The sequence below is a fragment of the Ptychodera flava genome, chromosome 20 (assembly GCF_041260155.1).
Source record: "Ptychodera flava strain L36383 chromosome 20, AS_Pfla_20210202, whole genome shotgun sequence".
In the NCBI taxonomy this organism is placed as follows: domain Eukaryota; kingdom Metazoa; phylum Hemichordata; class Enteropneusta; family Ptychoderidae; genus Ptychodera; species Ptychodera flava.
In genome coordinates, this window is record NC_091947.1 from 17,281,525 (window position 1) to 17,298,568 (window position 17,044).

Below are 17,044 nucleotides of genomic sequence, written 5' to 3' on the forward strand. Positions count from 1 at the left end.
GGGCTAATGTATGCCGATGTCGATTTCTAGATCTGTGAGACAGTTAGTTTAGTAACTAAAATTGTTGGCGGGACCTTATGTCGAGCACACCTAGAAAATGAAACTCGGCATTAAATGTCTGCAGACACTCTGATCGATAAAGTATTCAACAGTTATTGTTTAATTTCACCTTAAAGGTCACATTAAATTTTAATAAAGAACACAAGTTTAAACTATATGCGCATGGAATTCTAAAATGCCACCTCACCCCGTATAAATTTTGTTCTCTCATAAAAACACAACATATTTTCCTAACGGTTTCAAAAATAGTAAACATAGGCCGATCATGCTGGCAGTCAACGTGCGCAAGTTTTAGTAAGCTCATATCGCTAATAAAGTAACCACACAAAGTCCAACCGGACACATGGTGCACATTTATTTGCATTACATGACCTTCGACCCATATGCAATTGAAAAACAAATGAAAATCAATTTATAAGGACACGTACAAAAAAGTAAGCTTCGTTCTAATGGTCATGTGGAAGACGAATACCACTTTTTATTAGTTTGTCCTTTGTATGGCAAACTGAGAAAACGTTATAATTTAGCAGAAGAAGTCGTTAAAGATCCTCAGTTCCGAAAGTTTTTGTATGTCATTATAGGTGAAAGTGACTCAGGAAGATGGTTAAGATTTGTAACTTTGTATATGGAGCTTTTGAGCGCAGAGAATCAGTTCTGAAAACTATGGAAAAAGCATAATCTTTTTACGGACTTGTACCTTGAATATTTTTATTTGCAAATTCATGCTAGTTAGTTGTCTTTACACCATGAGCATTTTACTGAGTGATTGTTATTTCAATCCGTTGTAACCCCCCTTGCATATGGGGTGGTGGCTTGGAAACTCTTGTGCTCCTGAATCGACAAAAATATACATATTAGAATATCGACTAAGGTTTAAGTACAAATTGAATAGGAAACTAGGACACAAGACTTGGCAAACTTCAAACTTTAATGTTGGGTACGCTTATGCAAAAGAAGAAAGCTAAGGTAGGAAAACTAATATTACGAACATCAAATCAGTTCTAAAGTATTCTTCTTACAGAAAGTAATTTGTTAAATAGGCGAGGTGATATATATATATATATATATATATATATATATATATATATATATATATATATATATATATATATATATATATATATATATATATATATATATATCGAAGTATACAGATGTCCTCGAGGGAAATTACAGTGCTCAATGCAAACTTGATTACTTGAAGTAATCTGTATATATATATATATATATATATATATATATATATATATATATATATATATATATATATATATATATATAGTGTGAAACCTTCAAAATCGAGTCCTATCTAAACTTGAAACCTGTCTAAACTGAACCCTTGTCCAAGTCCCATTCCAATAGAACTCTATATTTAAAGCACCTTTATAAATCGAAGATCGAATACCTCTCCTAACCGAACAATTTTCTCAGTCCCTGTGGATTTGGTGCAGACAGGTATGTGCAAAATATTAGATGGTTGCGAGCGTGTTTTGTTACGTACATGCATTGTATACATGTTTTGGAAATTTTAAATTTTGTAAAAAGGATTTATACAACAAAGAAGACGAAGGGACAGTTGATGTGGAGATTAACGTCGGTGCATACTCTTCAGCTCATTACACTCTTCAAGATTTGAATGTAATAATATATAACTCTGACAGTCTGTACAAAAGGGTTAAGTGAAACACTCACCAGAGTTATTTTTAACTTATGAATAATCAATTTCATCTTGTTCAAAGGATAAGCAAAGATGAATGCTTGTTCAGTGGTTGTGATTTTCTGTTCGTGTTTTGTTGTTGTTGTTTTGCAGAATTTTACTCGCAAGGGCAAACAAATGAACAAACAGTCACACGCAAAAGAACTACCCTCTTCGATGGATTCATGACCTATCCACATTTGACTGTCGTCCAGAATGATAGGACTATCTTGATCGACAATTCATTTCCCTCTGTTTATCTGGCAGGGAGGTTGACAGTTTCATTAGTTCACGGAAGACATCGATATTTTTCTAGACGACAGAACTGGCGATACCGCAGCTGGTTATCTTTCCTTAAGGCGTCAGCCTGTCTACGTGTATGTCTGTCGATTTATGAAAAGAAGACCCATGGGTAACGCGGAAATTTTTCTTCTCTGTTTGCATGGCCCGAACAAAACAGTATGGTTGTATATTTTCTAATGCTGGGAAATTTCCTTGGAGAAGTATCACAACTGCAAAATGACAAACTTGTTATCGCCAGCGACTGAACACACCGCATTTTTATTTACTTGACAGCTGTACAGGTAAGCGACGTCTGAAAGACGGAGACGCGTGATGAGACACTCACTTGATTCAAACATCGAGCAAGCTGTGAAGAGTAAGATAATCAAATTGCGATGTCACCACTTTGTATGTACACGACGTGACATTTGAAACTGCTTAGTTATGCATAAACTCAGAAAAAGTACATTTTGCTGAGAGCAGTGTGTCTGCTTTTATAACATTTCAATCGTTCCACGTCATCGATACGCTGAGCTCAGGTTTGAAAGTTGTCACAGGAGAACCGCAAGATCAAAGCGAGACAAGTTCGTGCACTTTTAACATTGATTGCATGTGTCATACCGAGGAAGCATCATGTTCAAACCAATTACATCAATGCGGATAAACAAACATTCGGCGTGGTAGCTACATCAATATACAGTTTCTGGCCGTCTCCCTATTTTCTTTCATCGACACCGCCCTGCAATCGTCCACCCTGGATGAAAATAATCCGAAAGTGTTCTCCTTCTCCTAGGGCAGGCAAGCGCGCACCGGCAAGGTTCCTCTCGACTGATCGAACGTTTTGCTTCAAATTATTTCTGTCCGATCCACAAGCATTCGCCTTTCAATTCCCAGTCTACTTTACATAATTTGTAATTGTTTCTGAGTAGTAAGTACCCTAAGGCTTCTTAACCCTTTCACCCTCAGTTCCCTGTATACAGGTCCAACTTCACCATAGAAAACAATGGATTTGGGACAAACCATGGTGGTGAAAGGGTTAAACAAAGGGTTCTTTACATCCCGAGACACCCCACCTTCACCTTAAAAATTTGAATTTCAAATCGAAAATGTGTTTATTTGCATGTGAAAAATTTTCACCTATCGTAGAATGGCCACCGGGTTGTGAACATTTATGATTGTTGCTAATTAGATCATTCATTATTCGTATGTGCAAAAACACAAGACTTAAGGTAGAATTTGCCCTGGGGACAGCTAGTCTACTACGTGTAGGTGCTCATTTGGAACTAACAGAGACAGAAAAGTTTTCACGGGTTTATTTTTGTGAAAATCAAAAATTTGACTTTTATTCTTGTTTCGTAAATATGAGAATGATGGAAGGTAACACGATTGGGACTAATTTGGGAGAATTGGATCTTCACATTGTTCAAATATCTCAAAAGTGTTAGGTGCTTTATAGGTGAATGTTGCTGTATTACAGATTACTCATAAAAGCAAGTGTATAACTTAAAGAGAAAAGCAGATGAGCTTACATTTGCAGATTAAACCGACATCCCTTCACTATCCAATTATCCCTAACTAGTTCCAATCGAGGTAAATATGATTGAGGAAAGTTTTGAGCAAAGTTTAAAAGTCTTTCAATTTCGGAACGTGTACTAATGTTACGGAGGTCATTCAGGTTGACCCCTCAACTTTGCTATTATTGCCTGATACGTACCCTTGATACGTACGCTTGTTACCTTTCGCCTAGTGAGCAATTAGTCGACAACTTATAAACAATGCCATAAAATAAACGGTAGTAATCTGAGAGGGTCTGATTATGAATGATGTCCTCGTATACACGGGATGATACGTTGAGTTTACATTTATTTTATTGTATGCAAATAACCACCACATATAGATTGTATATTGGATGTCTTTACGAACGCAAGCGCGGAAGGCAGCAAAAACAGGGGATAAGACCTGGTAACATCCCTGAATAATAAAGAAACGGTGTTATCTTTGAAGACTCTGAGCCGCCACTTTGTTTCTGTATCCCGACGTCTTCTCGCTAGCTATTCCCCGAAGGGAGACAATGAGCAGCAATACTACCTTTATGGAAACTTCAATCCAACACTTTGACTGCGTTGACAAACACCTCTGCAGGGTCGGGCAAATTTTAGGAGGCTTAAAAAAATTAAGGATGCAGTGAAAAAAATAGCTGTTGGACTGAAAGAGAAGGGGTCTTGAACAAAACCAACGCTGCTTTTTAGTAGTACTCTAGATCTAATGGACCATTATTCAACAAACAGCAACCATGAAATCGAGTTTTGACAGTCGTACTATTTATTTATTATAATTGGTATTTTTTCACACCCGTACAGGCTGTTACAAATCCCATGACACTGCCCCAGCCTCTTCCTCGTGACAGACGTTTCGTGTTTAAGATTAGAACCAGCATAGTGGCCTAGATTAGAGGGACCCTTGCGTCCAGTGCAGAATGCTTTGGAAGTTATACTCATCTAGGCACAATGATTTGCAGAATTCCACTTCGGAGAAGTGAAACAAAAGGTGTTAAGTTGCCAGAATGATTAAAAGCCGTTGTTTTTCACAGACCATGTTGGAAACCCCTACCCCTCTGTACACCCGGTGATAAGTTTGGTTTTTTTCACAAGGACAGGTGACAAGTGCTTTGCAATGTGGAAACTTTGAAATGTGCAGTACGCCAATGTCTCTGTGGACGGAAGAAGTATATACAATTTGAGAAGGAACTTCAAATTATTATGAGTTGATATAGAGTATTTCACGCCTTAATTTACGTCGTACGGGCTACTGTAAAAACCCTGAGTCTCTAGAATCCCCCGCCCGTCCCCTCCGGAGGTGTTTGTGAACGCCGTCTTAAAGGTTGAAATGTGTGATTTTCTGGAAACTCTTTGTACAAAGGGTGCCATTGTTTTCTCTTTCTATCATGTCAGTTCACCCCAGCCTTCTTCTCATATTTCTCGACCAGGAAGGAGCATGGTGTAGACGGTATTTTTTACTTGAAATGTACATATAGATACTATATCCTTCCGTTTAAACCTATTATTTTCTGGCTCCAGAAAGTGTTATTGGGGAGAATAGGTCAATTATGAGTTTCAAGTATTCTAAAATAGCGCGGGAGGGAGAAATATTTACACGAAATAAAAAGTTATTTGTTAAATTGAACAAAACGTACCTTGTAATTTGTCCTGAGACTGAAACTGTGCCTTACAAAGATACAGAGACTTACAGCGTGAAATTTGCTCGAAATTACGTCAATGGCTAAATCATGAAAATAAGACCATTTTGTAACGTAATTGCGCTCGTATTTCAACCTATCGCGGGACATTATTGTCCTGAGCGAAACGCCAACCAAGGGGATGATACGTTGAGTTTATATTTAAGTTGTACGCAAACAGCCGCCGTATAGATTGTATATTGGATGTCTTTACGAACGCAAGCACGGAAGGCAGCAAGAACGAGGGATAACACATCCCTAAATAATAAAGAAACAGTGTTATCTTTGAAGACTTTGAGCCGCCACTTTGTTTCTGTATCCCGACGTCTTCTCGCTAGCTATTCCCCGAAGGGAGACAATGAGCAGCAATACTACCTTAATGGAAACTTCAATCCAACACTTTGACTGCGTTTACAAACACCTCTGCAGGGTTGGGCAAATTTTAAGGGGGCTTAAAAAATTTAAGGATGCAGTGAAAAAAAATAGCTGTTGGACTGAAAGAGAAGGGGTCTTGCACAAAACCAACGCTGCTTTTTGGTAGTACTCTAGATCTAATGGACCATTATTTAACAAACAGCAACCAGGAAATCGAGTATTGACAATCGTACTATTTATATATTATAATTGGTATTTTTTCACACCCGTACAGGCTTGTACAAATCCCGTGACACTGTCCCAGCCTCTCCTTGTGACAGAACGTTGCGTGTGTAAGATTAGAATCGAGCATAGTGGCCTAGATTAGAGGGACCCTTGCGTCCAGTGCAGAATGCTTTGGAAGTTATACTCATCTAGGCACAATGATTTGCAGTATTCCACTTCGGAGAAGTTACCAATCCGGTATTTTTTACTTGAAATGTACATATAGATACTATATCCTTCCGTTTAAACCTATTATTTCTGGCTCCAGAAAGTGTTATTGGGGAGAATAGGTCAATTATGAGTTTCAAGTATTCTAAAATAGCGCGGGAGGGAGAAATATTTACACGAAATAAAAAGTTATTTGTTAAATTGAACAAAACGTACCTTGTAATTTGTCCTGAGACTGAAACTGTGCCTTACAAAGATACAGAGACTTACAGCGTGAAATTTGCTCGAAATTACGTCAATGGCTAAATCATGAAAATAAGACCATTTTGTAACGTAATTGCGCTCGTATTTCAACCTATCGCGGGACATTCTCCTGAGCGAAACGCCAACCAAGGGGATGATACGTTGAGTTTATATTTAAGTTGTACGCAAACAGCCGCCGTATAGATTGTATATTGGATGTCTTTACGAACGCAAGCACGGAAGGCAGCAAGAACAGGGGATAACACATCCCTAAATAATAAAGAAACAGTGTTATCTTTGAAGACTTTGAGCCGCCACTTTGTTTCTGTATCCCGACGTCTTCTCGCTAGCTATTCCCCGAAGGGAGACAATGAGCAGCAATACTACCTTTATGGAAACTTCAATCCAACACTTTGACTGCGTTTACAAACACCTCTGCAGGGTTGGGCAAATTTTAAGGGGGCTTAAAAAATTTAAGGATGCAGTGAAAAAAAATAGCTGTTGGACTGAAAGAGAAGGGGTCTTGAACAAAACCAACGCTGCTTTTTGGTAGTACTCTAGATCTAATGGACCATTATTCAACAAACAGCAACCAGGAAATCGAGTATTGACAATCGTACTATTTATATATTATAATTGGTATTTTTTCACACCCGTACAGGCTTGTACAAATCCCGTGACACTGTCCCAGCCTCTTCCTCGTGACAGACGTTGCGTGTGTAAGATTAGAACGAGCATAGTGGCCTAGATTACAGGGACCCTCTCGTCCAGTGCAGAATTCTTTGGAAGTTATACTCATCTAGGCACAATGATTTGCAGTACCACTTCGGAGTCGTCAGACAAAAGGTGTTAAGTTGCCAGAATGATTAAAAGCCGTTGTTTTTCACAGACCATGTTGGAAACTCCTACCCCTCTGTACACCCAGTGATAAGTTTGGTTTTTTTCACAAGGACAGGTGACAAGCGTTTTGCAATGTGGAAACTTTGAAATGTGCAGCAAGCCACTGCCTCTGTGGACGGAAAAAGTACATGAGAAGGAACTTCAAATTATTATGAGTTGAAAGAGAGTATTTCAGCCTTAATTTAGATGGTACGGGCTACTGTAAAAACCCTGAGTCTCTAGAATCCCCCGCCCGTCCCCTCCGGAGGTGTTTGTGAACGCCGTCTTAAAGGTTGAAATGTGTGATTTTCTGGAAACTCTTTGCACAAAGGGTACCATTGTTTTCTTTTTCTATCATGTCAGTTCACCCCAGCCTTCTTCTCATATTTCTCGACCAGGAAGGAGCATAGGGTAGCCGGTATTTTTTACTTGAAATGTACATATAGATACTATATCCTTCCGTTTAACCCTATTATTTTCTGGCTCCAGAAAGTGTTATTGGGGTGCATAGGTCAATTATGAGTTTCAAGTATTCTAAAATAGCGCGGGAGGGAGAAATATTTACACGAAATGAAAAAGTTATTTTTTTAAATCGAACAAATAGTACCATGTAATTTTTCCTGACACTTAAAATGTGCCTTGCAAAGATACAAAGACTTACAGAGTGAAATTTGCTCGAAATTACGTCAATGGCTTAATCATGAAAATAAGACCATTTTGTAACGTAATTTCAATCGTATTTCAACATATCGCAGGACATTACTGTCCTGAGCGAAACCGCAGCCAAGGGAGCACGGATATTCATTGCACGAATCTTGCTTTGCATACGAGCAATCGATGAAGTCCCAGTGAAACTTCAAAAACACACTCGTGATCATGTTTAACGATATCACGGGCCCGCCAGGTAGAATAAATACGACCGTTGAATTGGTTAAGCGGCGTTACGGAGAAAAACCGGATCGATAAAGATTGTTAACGATGTTATTTCCACAGAAAAGCCCATTTTCCAAAGGTTGTTTCATTACTTCAACTGTCGAAAGAGACTTAATAGCGACATTACACTCCCTTCATCGAAAAGCTTAATCTTCAGTGAACAGACCACTTAGAATGTCAGGGGCTAGCTTACTAAAAGGCGTTAGCTTTTGATCCTCAGCTAAAATATTCATATTGCTGAGTAATTATTACATAAAAGGCAATCTGTGTGCATTTCAAAGCGAGCGAAATTTCCTGAGTTGGCAGCATACATAGCGTGCAGCAGCAGAATGTCATTAAAGTAATTGGGAGTGTACAACAATCTGCACATCTAATGCGATATCCACGTATTTATGCTATATCCACGTATTTACATATTACGTCCATCCATCTGTACTTGTCAATACGGTAATCGTCTCATCGGTTTGTCGCCTTCGGGAGACTCCAAGTACCTCTGTGACGCGAGCGATCATAAAGAAAAATTGTGTTTAAAGCTAAATCCCTGCAAAAAAGGAATTAAGGACATATATATAACCCCCCATTTAGCAAAAATGTAAGCACCAACATCGGACAGAGATTCCTTTCCTTAATAGTAGACAAATGTTTTCCGGTAAATCACAAGCTCAGAAAAATATTCAACAGAAACACCATAAAAATCAGCTGCAGCACCATGAACAACACGAAGCAGATCATCGACAGCCACAACAAACGCATTTTGAGACCACATCGCAACAACAATACCACCGAGACCAACAACAGCAAGACATGTAACTGCCGACAAAAAGACACATGCCTACTTGACGGTAACTGCCTTCAAGCCTCCATCGTCCACCAAGCCACAGTCACACGCTCAGACAACAACACCTCCGAAACGTACGTTGGGCTAACAGAGAACGACTTCAAGACAAGATACAGAAACCACATTACATCATTCCGAAATGTACGCTCCAGAAACTCCACCGAACTCAATAAACCCATTTGGACGCTAAAGGACAACAACATTACGCACACTATCTCATGGAAGGTCCTAGCCAAAGCCAAGCCATATGACAGTACTAACAAGCGGTGCAACCTTGGTTTAACAGAGAAATTTATTATCATCCGCCATCCAGAATGTTCAACGCTCAATAAAAGATATGAACTTGTGTCATCATGCCGTCACAGAAGCAAGACATTGTTATGCAATAACTAGTAACTCCCAAATACATCCAAGGAAGTAAATCAGTACTCTCCGTAAACATGAATATTCATAGCAGTAGCAATATATTGTTATGCAACAGCTGTCAATCTCAACCGAAATTCCACCATCTGCGTAACCAGCGACGTGTACCCCATGTAGACCCACTCCAGTCTAGTCTCCTGATGAGTGAGTCTCGCGACTCATGAAACAACGCTGTAGAGATGAAATAAAATCAATTCTCCAAAAACCCTTACATACACACACACACACACACACACACACACACACACACACACACACCACCACCACCACAACCACGCCACACAGATATATATATATATATATATTATATATATATATATATATATATATATATATATATATATAATATATATTATATATAACATATATACATACATACACACACATACACACACATACACACACACATACATACATACATACATACATACATACATACATACATACATACATACATACATACATACATACATACATACATACATACATACATACATACATACATACATACATACATACATACATACATACATACATACATACATACATACATTGCGTATGTATTCTAGTGTGTCAAATGGATAATAATTCCCTTTTCATTGGGCATGGAGATTCGGGAATACAGTTCTCTTGGATGGAAATTTGAAGGACCTGCCGTCACTAGGAGAAGCATTTTATTCGGTTAGTATTGTACAGTCCTGTATAGTTTCTGTATAGCATGGATAATTAGAATGTTCTCACTAGCAATGAAAGTGAAGATTGGCACTGCACTCTCTCAGACAAACAAAACACTAACCGTTATTAGCTTGCTGTCAAATCCAGTTACAAACAGGATGTTCGAAACTGTAACTTAGCTTTAGTGCGCAAAGTTGACTGGTAATATAGAGTTTCTCTGAACACGCACCAATAGCGGGACACCAGGCGCTCTGAGCATGTGGGAAATTGGAAGAATTCAAACCTGGCCGACACTTATTTTGTTGTTTGTCTTCACTTGTCCACGGACTGTAAAATTCGGTAAAATCAGAGTTAGAAACACATAATAAAACTAAACCATCGACATGCAATATTCTTTGTGACCGGTGACCGCTGCATATTCAACAGAGTTAATAAAATCTGCGTGTTGTACGTGGCAGACTTCCTTGAAGCGTGTAAAATCAGTAACCGAGGTGTTTCCATAACACCTGATAATCTCAACACCCGTAAATTTCTTCTCGGCGGGCGTTTACAATCATTGTACCTTAATTCGCCTACTTTCCAGATTTTCAATTTCCTGAACTCTCATTTCGATGAAAACGGATGTTCCTCCGTGTCTCCCAGACACAAATGCATCGGGATTATCTTCTATCTCAGTACCTGCTTTGTGTGCTTTCTCAAAGAAAAATATTATCAGCCGCATCTCAAGGTAGTGGCAATTATTTTAGATGGACATCTTGGGGTTCATCGAGTGGTTAGCGTATACACAACATGCATGATGATACTGAGTTGCCGAGCGGATGTAAGCAGAACGTAGACTCTGCCTGCGAGTCTCCCAGTCAGAGAGCACAGAAACCCCCGTCCGTTCCAATGTTACTGAATACTCGTTACCCGTTTAAGCTTTCGAAATAGCTTTATCTGTCATTATCTCGGGACTTAAAGTTTAAACTGAATTTGCGATCTGTTTGTCGCGGATTTACAATACACAAACGAGTCAGATAAACGCCTTTCCAGAATTTGTTTATATAACCTACGTGCATGTATGCAACAAACACTCGTATTTTTATACGGAGTATAGTATTTTTACTCGGATTGATGGCTTAAACGGCTAAATGTTAAACATTTATTCGTTTCAAGGAGCTGATTCTACTCGATAATGATTGAATTACAGACCGGGCATCAAAATCCTCCAAGCTGTAATGTAGAAATTCCCGGGATACTCTTCTTGTGTTTATATTTTTGTCTTTAATACCCTTGTTTATTTGATAGAATTATGTATCCTCTTTGCTTAGTTAATAATGCTGGTATCAAGCTTTTCAATAGAAAGTACAAACTTGCAAAACGGTTAACGACTGATAGTGATACATGTAATGCAAGCAACTGCCATTAGTGCAAACTTACAATTTTGTTAGTCAGGATTAGATTGATGGATGGATGGATGGATGGATGAATGGATGCATGGATGCATGGATGGCTTAGAACGAGAAGGAGAGATAGAAACTAAGAAAGAGAGGAAGGGGCTAGAGAAATAGGAATGATTGGGAGTGGAGAGGTGCCAGTATTGGAGATAAGAGACACAACAAATCAACAGTTACTTCATCTGTGCTGTATTACTTGCCCAGCGTACAATGATAGTGACTTTTTTTGCCCACATAACACCCACACGCTACCAAAATTCCCGCGGGTTCTTCCTCGACCCGCGTTTGAAACAGGATTAAGTTTTCAGAGTGTCCTGAATTATGAATCCGATCTGGATCAATTGCCATGGTTACAAAATGCATCCGAAATCAGTCAGGAAGGATGGACCTGTCCTTCGGTCGTGAACATGCGCCACCACGCGGCCTGAGAATGTGCTCTTATTGTTCGGCGTGGTGTTTACTTAACAAAATTACATGCGTTCCTCCAGGGACTTGAATCAAACGTAGAGCTAGACATGCTCATTGAGACAAGTCCGAGATTCTCTCTCATTCTGTTTACATCTGGCATACACACATTTTTTCGAGCACAGCTGTCACGCATAAGAAAGAGGGGATATCTTTCCTCCAGGTGTTATGTGCCCTTCAGGTCTTACGAAGAGAGATATCGACACAGTCGAAATATTGCCTTTTAAACTATACATTAAGGGTATGTTCTAAAGTTACAGAGGATGGGAAGAAAAGATAAAAGGAATCATCCAATCACTAACATCAAAACAACGACTTGAGGTACTACATATACAGATATTAAATAACTCTTCTCGCGACATAATTATACTCTGATCACGTGAATAAGACTGTTACCGGAGTAAACCTGCGGGCTCATAAATTACAGTTTTATTAATAGAGCTGACTACCACCATTGTTCTTTTAACTTTGAAACATCTGTTGCTTAACGATGTTCATAATTAACTCGATCAATCGCTGTTTATAGTAATGCCTTAGACATAGATGTCCAATTTCTCATAAAATTAATCATGAGGCATTTTCCATTTCGATGTTTGTTTAAAGGCAACCTTCAATTGACTTTTTCCGACAAAACTAGTGCGATGGGAATCGTGCCGTATCCATCGACTTCGTGCATATTATATATATTCGTCTGATCATGACGGCGACGTGAAGGAACAGTTTAATTACAGAACGACGCATGACTGTAACGAACAAACTGGGAATCAGTTAACTATGTTTCATGACTAAACACTTTTCCATGTCCCACAATGCATCCTTACATCCTTCCATCCGTTCATCCATCCATCCATCCATCCATCCATCCTTCCATACATACGTACATACATACATCCATCCATCCATACGTATATACATATATACATGCATGCATGCATGCATGCATGCATGCATACATACATACATACATACATACATACATACATACATACATACATACATACATACATACATACATACATACATACATACATACATACATACATACATACATACATACATACAACCATACATACATACATACATACATACATACATACATACATACATACATACATACATACATACATACATACATACATACATACATACATACATACATACATACATACAGTCGTATATACATACGTCAAATGACAGGCATTGATCAGCTACAACTTCTTTGACCATTCAAGAGAATGCGTTCCTCCTATCTCCGATACAGTCACATAAATATATATTGTGATTTCACACGAGACTACCGGTACGTACACTGAAAATTGTCAGCATTCTTGTTCTTGAAGATTGAATATGGAAAAATGTAATCCCTTCACAATCCTTCCAACGAGAAAATTGAACATGTAATTATATGCTACCTTGGTATACGTAGCGTATACGCTACCCAATGTTCGGTTGCCATGGAACTCAAGGTATGGCCGGCATAAGCATAGCTCATGTGCATATTTAAACAGATTTGTTGGCAGTCCCGGTTTATATAGCACCACACCGTGCCTGAACGACGCAGTTGTTACTTTCTACTCCTGGCGTGTGCTACGAATGGAAGCCACGCCGAGTGAGTTGTGCGACCACGGCGCCTTCACATAGGCGCAAACTTCGTTTAAAAGGTGTAAGTGCAAACCCGTCGCATTCTAGGTTCATCCTGGGCGCCGAAAAAACGCCGGGGAGATCCTGCAAGATATTCGGACCAGAAGAACAACTGGCAGACCTGACGTGACGTGCGGAAACATTTTCGACCGCTCCGCAAATTTGCCCCGAGACCATAAAGGAAAGTCGTCTGCGAATTCAATTCCGACCATACAACATGGAAACACCGGTAGCGAGTGGCTATGGAGGCGTGTACCTGAATATGAGTTACCCCAATGTAACCACCACCGAAAACCCCTTTGCAGGGTTCCAAGCCGGAAAAGAAATGGTGAGAAAAGTTGCTTGGTTCATAATTATCCTTTACAGCGTAGTGTTCATCATAGGCACCGTCGGCAATGCCCTGATCGTCATCACCGTAGCTTGGCACAAGTCTATGCAGAATGTCACGAACTATTTCATCGCCAATTTGGCGGCGTCAGACTTCGCCATGTGCATTTTCTGTATACCCTGGACGCTGGCTCAGACTCTCATGGACGACTGGATATTTGGCGAGGTCTTGTGCCGCCTAGTACCGACAATACAGGCTGTCTCGGTCTTCGTTTCCATCACCTCGCACATAGTCATAGCCTGCGATAGGTATTGCTTGATAATGTACCCCCTAAGACCTCGCTTGCCCAGGCTATTTTGTGTGGCCATTATTCTGCTATCCTGGGTGATGGCCGTCGGGCTGGCGGTACCAATCTTGTACTACACTCGCCCCTATGATTTGCGAGCGCTCGGTTATCATATAATTTGCTACGAACACTGGCCCGATATGGAGGCTCAACGTGCCTACAATTATGTGCTTTTATTGGTCGGCTACGTACTCCCGCTGATCTTGATCGTGATATTGTACTCCCGAATATCTTACTTGTTGACGAGGCGCGTCCTTCCGGGCGTGTTCACCGAGGACCAAGAGAGAAGAGATTTGAAGAAAAAACAGAAAACCAATCGCCTGCTCATCGCGGTTGTTTTAACATTCGCTATTTGCTGGTTTCCATTTTACACGGTGCACGCCATAGTGAATATAAATCCACGCGTGTTCGGCCGCGAAAGGTTCGACTTGATTTACACGATGTGCCACTGGTTCGCAATGAGCTCGACGGTCTACAACCCGTTTGTCTACGCCTGGCTGCACGAGAAGTACCGTCACCAGCTGAAATCGGTCTTCACCGTCTCCTGCATGCGACAGTCGTCGCTTTATCGCTCGAACAGCCGCGGGCCCGCTACGCAACTGCAAACGCGCGAATTTTACTCGACCAATTCCCCGCGCTCAACCAGATTCAGTTCAGTCAGAAGTTCAAAGGGACAAGAAGTGGTATAAGATATTCCACTTTTCCACTTTCCGGCACAAAATTATGGATACAAGATGACAGCTAGTGTTTTCCGATCAATTATCCCCGTTACACATCCATTTGTTCCGAACATTGTGTATAAGCTTACACTTTGTGGTAATAGTCTTAACTTCAAGAGGCACCGCTGCAACGATACATGCAACGAAAGGGGTCCGCACAGCGACAAAACACATTTTAGCTCCCTCGGATGAAGATGCTAACTTTATTCCCCTTTTTTAACGCGGAATATACGTTTCCTGGTAGAAGGAGAGATGAGTGCCATCCACTAGGGATATAAACCACTTGTCTGGCAGACTTTTGTCTCTGTAGATGACGCATGTCACCACAGGGATCGAGCTAATAACGTGATCAAACGGATCATCTCAATTGATTATCCCATGTTATTTAACGTCATCAAAATTTGACAGTCGTCTTGCTGCTGAAAATGTGTCCATTCTCTACCACGTACATTAAACGTGGTTTTAACATTTTTGGTAAATCTTGTTGAGCAAAAGTATATCGCCTGGCATCGAAATTCAAAGTGAATGTACAAGTCGTGATGTTCATGTAACAGATAACGTAAGTGTGTCAGTGTTTCAGATGTTAATCAAACAACGCTTTGTTAATTTAATAAGTGAGTCCACATTAATATAACATACAGTAGCCGTTATCCCTGACATCTGTATTTTGAATTTATCACATTGTAACATTAGTGGCAAATATATCTCTTTCGGTGAGTGTAAATAAGGTCAAAGAGATAATTTCACCGGAAACGATGATATCGTTTAACGAGAGCGGATCAACTGATCCGTTGGCCTTTACAATATTTGCCCGCGTGTTGCACACAGAACTGTTCAGTACTTGTACCGAAATACGTAATCGTGCTTTAAATCACTTTTCTGGAGATAGGCAAACGAACACAGAATGGCAACATCTGTTTTATTTGATGTTAGAACACCGGGTCAAACATTTGAAAAGGGACTTTGGGATCAATTTAACACTACGACCGAGAATGCAAGGCAGGTTATGTCCTAGTGCTGAACTTATGGCATTGAATTTCACGAGAGAGAATATCGCTTACATCTTCTCCGTTTCACTGTAGTATCGGTCTTTATAAAGGAATAAATAATGATTCATTCGCTCAGCAAAACATGTTGTCACGTTTTATTAGTCTCCATGGACGAAGTCTGGGGACTTATTTTGTTCTGGCTCCGTGCATCCGTCCGCCCCCCCCACCCCCCCCCCCCGCCGTGCACTCAGATATCTCTGACACACGAGTGTCAGTTTCTTTCAAACTTGTGACAATACACTACGGTATACATATGCATGTCATTTTTATATAATTTTGTTTACATTTTTTTTCACGTCTACAGCCATTGTTCAGAAATGCCTTCAGTGATTTCATTCAAACTTGGCACGAAACCAATACACTGTGACTTACATATGCACTTGCAACTATATCACAGTACGATCCAATGTGGCTGCCAAGTGGCCATTTTAGTTCATTTTTTTTTATGTCCAAAGCAATTAGACAGAAACGTCATGACTGCTTTCGTTGGAATTTGTTACAAGGAAAACAAACCATGACATACGTATGTAGTCTAATATTTTCAGCAAAAACGATTCAATATCGTCACAGTGCAACCCTTTTGTTCTGATTTTTCCATATCAAAAACCAATACTCAGCATACCTTTGAACCTGGCACACGGACAGTACATTATGACTTACATATGTATGTCAATTTCTTTGAGATACGGTCAAATATGGCTACGAAGTGGCCGTTTTGTTCAGACTTATTCACACCTAGTCTCATAACATATAGCCACATCTTTTACCCAACTATTACACAAATTTAGCCAAACTAATCGCACTTGGTACATCAACAGTACACAAACACTGTCATCGGTACAAGGTTAGTACTTTCTCCGTCAGATATGCTTTGACCAATTTGACTTCACCATGCTTTCCGTCAACGGTTTTTAAATGTATTATCAAGCGAGGACTTTGCCATGTACATCCTTGACTGGTTCTGGACTATACATGAAGTTTGATAAAGG

The 17,044-nt window shown here is 39.8% G+C and overlaps 1 protein-coding gene across 1 annotated transcript; it reads left to right on the top strand.

Moving 5' to 3' along the window:
- Nucleotides 1-13,528: 13,528 nt before the first annotated feature.
- LOC139120184 (prolactin-releasing peptide receptor-like) lies at nt 13,529-16,126 on the top strand. The gene has a single exon (XM_070684344.1). It carries the CDS (start codon nt 13,831-13,833, stop codon nt 14,974-14,976), a length of 1,146 nt encoding a protein of 381 aa, XP_070540445.1. The 5' UTR covers nt 13,529-13,830; the 3' UTR covers nt 14,977-16,126.
- Nucleotides 16,127-17,044: the final 918 nt, after the last annotated feature.